Here is an 11,628-nt window from a genome sequence, read left to right on the forward strand (position 1 = left end):
TAGGGGGCAATATATTATTGATACGCATGCAATGTTTGCCTCGCGTTTTCACGCAAACTAGCGACCAAAATGACTACAAAATCATACCATTACCAATTATTACCAACCTGCATATATTAAGTACAAACTTTTAGGCAAGTACGACAAAAAATAGTATTATTAACCGACGTTTTGTATGTAAAGAGAACTTGGAGACGATTTTCGTAATTTTTTCTACAGTATTCTAAAAATGTGCTCACTTGGGTGGGAATTTATTGGATATTGTAGTATGTACCATAGATGACCGTTCAAACTCTCAAATGATTATTGCCCTTATCATACGAGAAAAAGATACCAAGGTCACCCACATATGGGATGGGTTGACGTTTCGACAAAATCGACAAAAATGCACAAATTTTGTATTTGAATTTGAAGCCAAAGCCCAAGCTATAGCCAAGAATACTTTTTAAGAAGAAATATTGCAAATTCATGAATTCATTTGAAATTGTTGGCAACCAATTAAAATTAAACTGTTTTTTGTGCAACACATCAAAGTAATAAATAATTTATCAGTGTATCGAGAATTAATAATTAAATGGACTGAATTCAATTCCTCAATAATGCACTAAAAATGCCTGGTATCCATAGACATATGAATATTAGTAGACCTGCCCTAAGTGATTAAAAGCGTATTATCCCCACTCCCCATACCGGTTCCATTGAGCCGGCTGGGCTCGCATATGGCCTCAAGTGAAATTTGAAAACGTGACGTCATCATTCTTGTGCGAACTATGGTCGAGGCATCATCGGTTCATTTTACGAAATAAAACGGCAAAATGTTGACTTGTGATATGAAAACTTGTAAAAATAGATGTGAAAAAGAGAATAAACCCAATTGTCGTATTACATTCCATAAGTAAGCATTATTTTACTTTATTTTAAGCTTATTCACACCGTATTATATGGATCAGTTTTAGAAACATATACTATCACATAACAATGTAGCGATTCTCAAGTGTGCTCATCGTTGTTTACTGGGGTAAGTAAATTATGAGACATTTGTAAAAGTGTCTTAACTAAATACTCTGAAACTAACTACGACTCTGAAAATAGAAGCTGCCTTACTTTGCCGAATTTGGACTTCGCAAATTAGTTCATAACGTGGCGAGTAATTTGCGCTCCCATGTAGAAATGTCTATTCATTCAAAAGCAGATTTTACTTTTAAGAACTAAATGGTGATATTATAATGCGAGATGCCTATTTACTGTCAGATTGATTTATTGACGAATCACAGTCAGCCTTACTCCCTTCGTTCTTCAACAGTTGATTTTACCCCTCGCCATTAGCTTCTCGTCTATTAATTCCTATGTCTGTGCTGGTATCGTTAGATATTAGTTCTTTAAACAAAACTAAAATCTATTGTGCACGATTTGGAACTTTCACTATTATTCTCCTAGCCATCAAACGTTCTACATTGTTAACTTCTTTTAATCTTCCAGATATGCTTTTTGGAATCTTATATTTCCTTTCTTCGATGTCTCTGTTTCCTGTGAACAGTTTGACCAAGGCAGAGTTTTTTAATACATTCAACAGTTTGCGCAACCAGTTCTTTTTTTTGAGATCCTCTTCCGCCTTTTCTTCCACGGTGAGAAGCGTCTTCATTCCTCGAAACACGAAGAAATAAAGGATTTCCACGAAGCTCAGCATACTGGCTCCAAGAAACAATCCGGTTGTTCCTCCAATGGATACTGAATACAAGGAGAGATTTTCATTAGTAACTAGTATTGTTAACTATAAACTAAAATTAGTAAAGTAACAAACTACTAAACCAATATTACATTTCACTCTCGGAGGCCGTGAATATATGTACGATTGTCTGATCTGACTATTTCCGTTGTCTCAGTCGTTTCCGATAGAGTTGATATAATGTATTGTCATCGACAAAGAGTATATCTGCCAAGTTTCGGCTAGATCAGATGTCGGGAAGTGGGTTAATTTCTTCTTCCAAGATTCCACTTCATTCATTCAATCAACAAAAGAAAATCGAAATTAAATTCAAATAGACGTATTTAAAAAAGGGTCGGCTTTTATAAAAAATGACATCTCTGAATCAAGCGATCTTGATACAACACGGACATTTGGTCGAAACTTAATTCTGAAAATTTAAAATAAAACCGACATCAGCTGACACGATTTATTTATCGTGGAAAGAAAGCACAGAGTGTAGAAAAAACCCGGATAGGGATTTTTAATTTTGCTTTCGTTTGCTGCAACAAATCGATAAAACATCAAAGTTCAATTTTAAGAATAGTGAGTGTAAATCTTAAAAGATGTTGTCTCAAAACAATGCTCGGAATCAGAGAGTCGTCCAACAGTGTTCACTGATAATAATATATTTTAGCTTACCAACTAAATCCAACGGTCCTCGAACAACATTTCTTCTAAATTTTTCACTTGGCAGAAGGTCCAGCGAGATCTCCACCAGAGAATGCGCGTAGGCGGTCGAGGTCCTGTCATCAGCCACAACGGTGATCTCGCTCTCCTCGCAAGATGGCTGACAGTCGCAGTAAAGTCCAATCCTAGAACTCCAATCTGCTCTAAGCACACTGAGTTGCCCATAATTGTCGTGCAGGCAAGAGAGCCCGGTAATATTGCAATGCATGTCGCTTGTTGTGTTAGGGATGAAGAAGCTGGTGCAGCCACAAGTGGACAGTTGGGCCTCCTTTCTGCATTGGACGGTGCAAGCGGAGTACGAGTGGAAGCGATACACTGAAGATGGAAACTCGTCGGGATATTTGCAGCGGCGCTTCTCGTGGGAAACGTACCTCGCTTGTAGGTCGTTGCCTATGCTTTTTATGGCTATGTGACGCCTGAAATAAATAAATCCTATAGCTCCATTGAGATTCAACATGCATTGTGGGATGATTGTTTAAACGCCCAAGGGAAAGCAATACATCGGGGGACCAAGGAGGTGGTTTGACTGAATGGAAGATAGATATTGGAGCAGAAAACTGAAGAATAATGTCTAGGGCTTGAAGGCGGTGGAGAAAATTTGTTGAGGAAACCAGATCCCACCCTGGAATATTATGATGACGACGAAAAATAAGGATACAAAATAAGGGAAATTAAGATATTCACAATTCACAAAATAAAGTAAACAAAATACAGAAAAAGAAAATTAGATAAGATTCTTGAAAATGTAATCATCAATATAGCAACCACCCGGAAGGCTGTGTAATAATGTGTGGTAACTAATTATTTGATTACTCACTACTTGCGCCCTTCAGGTGATTTTTCACAAAACGGCTCTACACAGGTTATCCAATTATTATTATTACTTGTAATTATTTATGTGTAATTATTACCTGTAGTGTATCTGCCCGTTGACAAGGAGCATATCGGAAGTCAAAGTGGTCAGAGTTGGTACTTCCTCCTCTCCCAACACATAGATCTGCAATTGAAAGCAAACTGGTAAATCGGGTTAAGAGATATGAGCAAAATCACACAGAACTTCATGTATTTATCCGTCTGATAATTATAGATAGAATAAAGAAAAAGACTTACATTAGCTGGAACGTGAACGTTGAATACAATGTTCCCTGGTCCAGTGGTCCTGTCACTGATCATTGACAATTTCTGCCCTTTAGGATCTCTAGAAGTTAATTACATGGAATTAGAAATAACATCAACAGAAACCACAGCGATAGCTATCCACATTTTGGTAGCTGTAGTTTTTAAAATATTTTGAACTTCCCGATAGGGACTGTTTTTATTAATCTTAAGTATAAATAACTTACATCTGTAGGGATCGCTCTAAATATAAATATATATAAATAAATTCTTGTGTTGCCTAAGAATACAATAACTGCAAGAAAGATACACAAAGCATAGAATGATAATCACCTTCCTTGGATAGAATTAATGGAGTAACAGAGACCCAGTTCTGTGTCAATGGGAAGAAAGTACTCACAACAGTCAAACATATTGTCAAACCAGGTACAGTTACTTAGCACTTCATCACACTTGCTTCGCACCTGAAAAATAAACAAGGATTGAAAGACATTTACTAATGGAATTAAAATGTGAAAATAAAACAATAAAAATCACAATTCATCAATAGTTTTAAGCTTAACAATCAAAATTAACAAGTGTTGTTTCATTTGAGATAGGTTTCTCACGATCTAATTATACTGGACGATGATTTGGATCTCGAAATAAGTTTTTTTATATGTTAAGGATATTAATTATACTAACTGCATCTGCAAAGTAAGTGTAGTTATTTTTCGGGCAGTTTGGATCAGAATCAGGAACATTGCAAAACTGCATCAGATAGTAGCTAACTCCCTTGTAGAAGGCTATTTCCTTCAAGACCTCTTCCAGGTTGAAGTTGTGTTCCATTGTCCATAAGCTTAGTTGAAAAATTATAACAAAACGTTTTATCAATCCATAAGCACGCAAATCGGAAATTATTAATTGATGGATTCGGAAATGCAATCATTATGAATAATCTAATTTCTATATGGTATATAGGTAATAATATATAATCATTAATACTAATTTCGGTGTGTCTGTAACTACGGTTCGATGAACTCGGATTTGTTATGAATTTAATAATATGTATTATATTTTGACCGAAATTTTTATTTATTTTCATTTTAAAAATTGGAATTATAATATCCCATGATTTTTCATGGGTCCGCGCTAAATATTTTATAAATAAAATTAAAGTCAAAATATGAAACTGTTGAAAAGAACAAAATACCAGAAGCACAGGATCATTGGGTTAATTTGTGTTAATAAACGCCAAAACGTACCTGCCGATAAGAACAAAATATCAGGAGTATAGAAATATGACAGGGTAATTCCATTTGGCTATAGCTATAAATATTTATTGGTCAGTTACAGTAGTTGTCGAATGTCACATAACGAAGAAACCTATTATATTTTATTTTTTTTACGTTTTCACGGGTCTGCTCTAGTAACTTTTAATAAAATAAAAATGTATTGTATCAATATTATGAACATTGCCAGGGCACATTTCTCCCTTTTCAACCAAAACCTCCTAGATCACAGGAGGTTTTGCTTCATCTCTGGGTAGAGGTGTATGAGGAGATAATCCGATATTTTCTACCCGATACCCGATGAGCGGGTTGCCCATTACTGTTATTAAAGAGCTTGTGTGTACGTATATTATTTATAAACAAATGCTTACTTACTTACATAGTTTTTTGTACTTATAGCTATCTTTATTTAAGCCTGCTTATCACTCATGGGAAGGGTACAACATGGAATTTAGAGTCCAGCGGCTGAGATTGGAGATAGATGGATTGATTTTTATAGGCTTGATTCTAATTTGGACTAAAATGTGTAGGCTTAATATATTATGTGGAATGGAGGAGTAAATAAGTAATAGATGAATAAATGTCGTCTTGTCCCTGTCGGCCATCTCCGTTAACAGATTTATTATAGAATAAATAGACCTGTCCGAAGCCTGCTCGATCCTGTCGCTATTTTCAGTTTCGCAGACGGCAATCGACGGGAAGTTGGTCTTCCAGTCCACGTAGGTGGTCTCCACGACGAAGGAGATGGGGTTATTGGAAAATGACTCCCAGGAGGCCATGATCAGCAGGATGGAGCAGTACCAGGAAACCACGGTGCAGATCACCCAGAACAAACTGAAAGAGCAATAAACTTCATCGATTGGATTGACTTTTAATAAGTTGTACTGAACTTTAACCGTTTTGCTAATTCGATTATTCATTTTAGCCGTAGTAACAAGTCAAGTGTCTGACTATTCCATACATATTATTGAAGTGGGGTTTCTTACCGTCCCGTCCAATGTATATTTTTATCCGCAATAAATTTCAATCCGTGAACGGAAGCATTTTCCAAATACTCCCTCAACACCATTTTAAAATGCCGTCAAGCGCCTCTGAATGAACACACGAAATGGCCACAATATCCGAAAAATATACTCAAATAATTCTAATGATTTAAGATAATCATATAAACACACACTGGGCGCACATACGCAACGTACGTAATGCCTTCCCGGATCGACGCGACGTGGACAGTAGACACTAAATACTTGTCCTACACACACAGTATCGCGATATTCAACGAATTTTACGCTATAAATGACATCTTAACATCTTACTTATGCTCTTCGTCTTCCATTTTAACAACAAAACGAGCAATTAATGTCAATTAAAAGTCAAATCAACTCGTTGTAAGGCCTTTCAATGCCGCCATCTTTCTTACACACGTTCCGTGACGGATTCTAAAGCATCTATTTTTAAAGAAAATGTATGGATTATAAGTTGTCCAGGTGTCTTAATGCATTACCTAGATTGCGTACGTGGGAACAGTGTGTCTAACCTTTAATTATTCACTAAATCATTCACACAATTTCTAACCACCTTCACCTCCAATTTCAATGATTTCGGTTTTGTGTTCATTCTTTTGAAATTTTCATTTGTGTATCATTGTTTATCTGCATAAAAAGACATCATAAAGCCCAACACAATAGACTAATGATAAATTCTATAATTTTCTCATCTGATAAACGTACAATAAATATGGTAGGGTCCCACCCATTAACTACGTTAATTTCTATAGAATATGTTGTCCTAATACCAATTTGAGCAATTTTGGAAGTAGGGTGTACCGGTAGGTAATCAAATCATGATCGGGAATAATTCGGCCCCTTAGGGTCAAAAAAACGTATCTCATTTTTCTCTACTTTACAGGAGAGCAAGAAAACATAGTTCTCAATTAATCAGTGTTGTATACTTTTAAACAAACGAAGCATATTAATAATGTCTACTCATTTAGTTAAAGGATGGTATTTTGTGCTTGTGAACATCTTTTAAATATAAAATAGTAATTCATTTTACCATCCGTAACTCAGAATCGATAAAAAATTGAGTTACGTTTTTTTGACTCTAAGGGGCCGAATTGTAAATGTCCCTACACTGCATACACATGAGAGTCTTTCAACCAATTTAATAAAACTTAGGGATGATTGTTTTATACATGGTACCCATGGCTGAAGTGGTGGTTAAAATTTACGATAATTGTTGTAAGTATAATATGTTGATAAGTTGTCAAAAATTCATTTTAACTTGCTATCATTAAAAAACAGCAATTTTAACGCTAATTTCATAATTAACAGGGAACATGCATCCATTACTACCATAGACATATGAATATTAGTAGACCTGCCCTAAGTGATTAAAAGCGTATTATCCCCACTCCCCATACCGGTTCCATTGGAGCCGGCTGGGCTCCCGTATGGCCTCAAGTGAAATTTGAAAACGTGACGTCATCATTCTTGTGCGAACTATGGTCGAGGCATCATCGGTTCATTTTACGAAATAACACGGCAAAATGTTGACTTGTGATATGAAAACTTGTAAAAATAGATGTGAAAAAGAGAATAAACCCAATTGTCGTATTACATTCCATAAGTAAGCATTATTACACTTTATTTTAAGCTTATTCACACCGTATTATATGGATCAGTTTTAGAAACATATACTATCACATCACAATGTAGCGATTCTCAAGTGTGCTTATCGTTGTTTACTGGGGTAAGTAAATTATGAAACATTTGTAAAAGTGTCTTAACTAAATACTCTGAAACTAACTACGACTCTGCAAACAGAAGAAATTTACTTTGCCGAATTTGGACTTCGCAAATTAGTTCATAACGTGGCGAGTAATTTGCGCTCCCATGTAAAAATGTCTATTCATTCAAAAGCAGATTTTACTTTTAAGAACTAAATGGTGATATTATAATGCGAGATGCCTATTTACTGTCAGATTGATTTATTGACGAATCACAGTCAGCTTAACCCCCTTCGTTCTTCAACAGTTGATTTTACCCCTCGCCATTATCTTCTCGTCTATTAATTCCTATGTCTGTGATTACTACTGAGATTTCGAAATTGATAATGGCTTCAACAATTATACTAAATATGTCTTTTAAAACTTTTGAACAATTTTTATTAAATACTAGCTGTACCCCGAAACAAAATGTGGCTTAGTCTGTCTGTGCAAATATAGAAACAATATCGCGTGTTGCTTTTACGTCCAACAGATGGCGCCGTTTTTTTTAAAGCACTTTTTTACCTGTCACCGGTGACATCTAAATAATATATGTATATAAAAACACACGCGTATTCGAATGTAAAGTTGTGTCAAAATTTCAAAGCAATCAGTGAAAACCTTTCGGAGATTTATGATTTGAACAAACGAACATTTAAATTTTTATTTTTTTTTACTATAAGTATATATTTATGTTTTACAATCTAAAGAAAGAAACCATAAAAATTTAAATTTTAAAAAAATTGCAACTGCTTGTCGGAAACGTTCTGCCAGAAATGTTCTGTTTTGGTTAGCAAGATATTAGGTACCTATGTTTTAAAAATAATGCATTCTTATTTCTTAATTTTTTATCTCGTCAAACTTCTCTATCGGTGGACTCTGGCATTGTATAATTTAGGGTGCTTTTCCTACCTATTTTATTCTTCTGGTGACTTAATTTCAAATCCTTCATAATCACGATATATAACTAAGAAAAACGCTTAGACCGTGGTTTCAATATAACTTATTGTTTAAAGAATCCAATACAAATTGTGCTGGATGGTATTTAAATCTATCAATGAAATGCCCCCACCCCACATCTATGAACTATGCATCCCGGAAAACACTGGTCTGAGGCAGTCAACTCATAGATCAGCAACATCATCAGCTGTAGGCCAACTGATGGAACCTAAGCGCAAGCCAAATAATAAGTTTGGTGATCGCGCTTTCGTAGCATCTGGGCCGGGGCTTGGAATAAACTTCCTCATCAACTAAGATCCATAACAAGTCCAACAGAATTCAGGTCTAAACTAAAAACTTACCTTTTTAAGCTGTCATACACTTTAATTAAATAAACCATTCCTAAGAGAAAGTCCAGTTATATTCAATTTTCCAAATATGTCCTAAATCCTGTGTCTAAATTTCGCTAATAAACAATTAGTTAATGTTAATTAAGTGTTAATCTCAAGTGACCTACCAGGTAAGTATTGTACTGTTTATTATCTCCATATATAGTTAGTAATAGCGTAGATCATTGTAGAAATGTATTATATATTTTTACAGCGCCCTTGAGGTTATTTTGCACAAAAGTGGCGCTATACAAATCATCCAGATATTATTGTTATAAAACTTTTCACTTTCTTCTTTTTTGTTTAAACTTGGTCGAAGCCGATTAGTAATTAATTACTATAAATACACGGTCTCCGAAACTTCGTTCGATAAGCGGGAAACTGGTGAATCTACATCAAAGAGAAACCAAAAAAAAACTTTTTTTTCGTTCTGAGCATTTTGATTTTTTAAATTTTTTTTTTCGGCAACTAAGGGGTTAAAATAATTACGCTTCGACTCATTAAGACATTGATCAGCTGATATTAACATCTAGCTACCGATTAATTTTCATCATAGGACGGCTAATATGTGTTGAAGTGTCGAACCGGCTCCAAAAGCTATTTGGCGTTCAGTTGCTGAAAAAAATGGAAAAACCTTAAAATAAAATAAAAAAAATTAAATTATAATAACAACAAAAAAATTATTTTTGTTGTCTGTGATATAGATACACCAGATCCCGCTTGTTCTACAAGTTTCCAGACACCGTGTATATATAGATACATAAATCGATCAACATATTTCTCACGATCATTAATTTATATTCCTACGTAAAAAAAAATACGTCTTTATGAGTAAGCCCGATTAACGGAATATTAAAAAAATATGCTGTCGGAAGTGGAATTCGAACATACGCCCTCAGAGAAGATCAAGAAAATCTAAAAAAATTCCGCATTGTTCGCGTAATTTATACTCGTATCTATAGACAAAAATAGGTGCAGACATTTAAAAAATAAAAAAAGAATTAAAAAATATTGTCAGAAGTGGGATTCGAACCCACGCCCTCAGAGAGGACCAGAAGAGCTCGGAACTCGCTGATTAGCGAGTAAGGTATACCTTGAGTCTGGCGCCTTAGACCGCTCGGCCATCCTGACACAAGAGATGGGTGCGCAGTAAACGATCGTGTCTGTCGCAGACAATCCAATAATTATATAAATACACAATGTATATATATAATCTTTGATTATACGCCAGGTTTAAATAATGTATGTCTCCGTAATACTAGATTAAATAAATACCGATGGATGGAATCGTGTTGTCAGCGCGTCCGTGCGCCCACAATTTTATTTTACTTAGTCTGAAATTGAACAAAATACCAAAATTACCATAATAAAATACCAAGGTACCAATATTCTTTTTTGGAAATATTTTTTTCACTTTCTCAATAGTTAAAATTGAAATAATAATTTCGGTGGTGTGTTTCTGTGTAACTCGGGTTCAATGAGCTCAAGAACTGCCAAAATTGGTATTTGATTAGAACGATTCAGACAAGCGATAACGCGATAGGTACCAACCAGTGACTAAATAGTACCAACATTATTTTTAATCAATTACTAAATTCTGTAATTGAAATGTGTTTTTTTTCTTTTGGTTAAAATTTTGACAGATTTCGTAATTCTTAAGTGTACTTACGGTTTTCATTCGAATGTTAAATTCTGACCTAGCCTCGCCTTGCCCTGCCTCGACTCTCCTTGCCTTGCCTCTCCTTGCCTTGCCTCGCTTCGCCCTTCCTTGACTCGCCTTGTCCTGCCTTGCCTCGCCTCGTCTTGCCTTGCCTCACCTTGTCTCGCTTTGCCTCGCCTCGTGTTTATTCGAAAAGTACCTTTACCTTGCCTTGCCGCACCCTGCCCCACCTTACCTTGTCTCGTCTTGCCTCGCCTCGTCTTGCTTCGCCTTGCCTAGCCCTACCTCGCCCTGCCTCACCATGCCTCGTCTTGCCTCGTCTTAGCTCACTCAATCCCGGGTCGGTTTTTAAACTTGTGTTATGCGAACAAGCCTAGTCAATCTACACTTTCTACAGTCTATTCAACACTTTCCGATTTCAAAGTACCTTTCAATAAGAACAAAAAGGTTATCCTGAGCTCCTCCTACCTACAATCCTTAAAAAATTATTAGCTCAAATGTGTTTGGTTCTACCCAGGCAACATGGGTTCGATTCCTTTTCTAGCTAAGTTCACTATCATTACACAAGCAAAATCTTTCGTCTCCTCCAACACAAATATTGTTATGTTATTTGTAACTAGTGAATATTTGTATTTATTTAAAAAAAAATTAGCCTTGTTATTCTATAAATCATGAAAGCTCGTAACTTCGTCATTTTCAGAGGTTTGGAAAAAAATAATTTTACTGTCTTCTTTTACTCTTTACATAATTCAATTTTATCATAATAAAAAATTAGAAGACAGCCTCATTGTGTTGATATGTGATGTTCAAAAGTTGGCATCTATAGTGCAATTGTGAAGTAAAAACACAAACATTACCGAGGGCCCTTCAAAAATGTATTTTGGTTTTGTGAAACATCGGTGATATTGTAAACAAAAACACTAAAAGACTAGTATTATTTTATTTGTAAAACCAACAATTACAATATTTCATAAGGTATTATAAAATAGGTTATCACTGATGTGATGAGATGATGAGAGGGGAAGCGGGTGAATCTACATAGTCATAGAGTA

At 35.3% G+C, this 11,628-nt stretch overlaps 1 protein-coding gene and 1 non-coding gene across 2 annotated transcripts; both read right to left on the reverse strand.

The window, feature by feature from the left end:
* Nucleotides 1-1,396: 1,396 nt before the first annotated feature.
* LOC149420502 (uncharacterized) lies at nt 1,397-10,879 on the reverse strand. Its single transcript, XM_089636373.1, has 6 exons — nt 10,812-10,879; nt 5,461-5,655; nt 3,545-3,632; nt 3,346-3,431; nt 2,387-2,850; nt 1,397-1,728 (listed from the first exon to the last, which is right to left on the reverse strand). Exons 1-6 carry the CDS (start codon nt 10,877-10,879, stop codon nt 1,397-1,399), a joined length of 1,233 nt encoding a protein of 410 aa, XP_089492499.1.
* On the reverse strand, nt 9,929-10,047 carry TRNAL-CAA (transfer RNA leucine (anticodon CAA)). Its single transcript has 2 exons — nt 10,010-10,047; nt 9,929-9,973 (listed from the first exon to the last, which is right to left on the reverse strand). It is a non-coding gene; the product is annotated as a tRNA-Leu (tRNA).
* Nucleotides 10,880-11,628: the final 749 nt, after the last annotated feature.

Source organism: Hesperophylax consimilis, chromosome 10, assembly GCF_061612785.1.
Source record: "Hesperophylax consimilis isolate HC1 chromosome 10, BYU_Hcon_1.0, whole genome shotgun sequence".
Lineage (NCBI taxonomy): Eukaryota > Metazoa > Arthropoda > Insecta > Trichoptera > Limnephilidae > Hesperophylax > Hesperophylax consimilis.

Coding starts and splice junctions, on each gene's coding strand:
- LOC149420502 (XM_089636373.1), bottom strand. CDS start 10,879: ATGGTGAGGCAGGGCGAGGTAGGGCTAGGCAAGGCGAAGCAAGACGAG. Junction 5,656..10,811: donor GCGAGGCAAGACGAGACAAG/GTAAGGTGGGGC, acceptor TTGCTCTTTCAG/TTTGTTCTGGGTGATCTGCA. Junction 2,851..3,345: donor AACGGGCAGATACACTACAG/GTAATAATTACA, acceptor TATTTATTTCAG/GCGTCACATAGCCATAAAAA.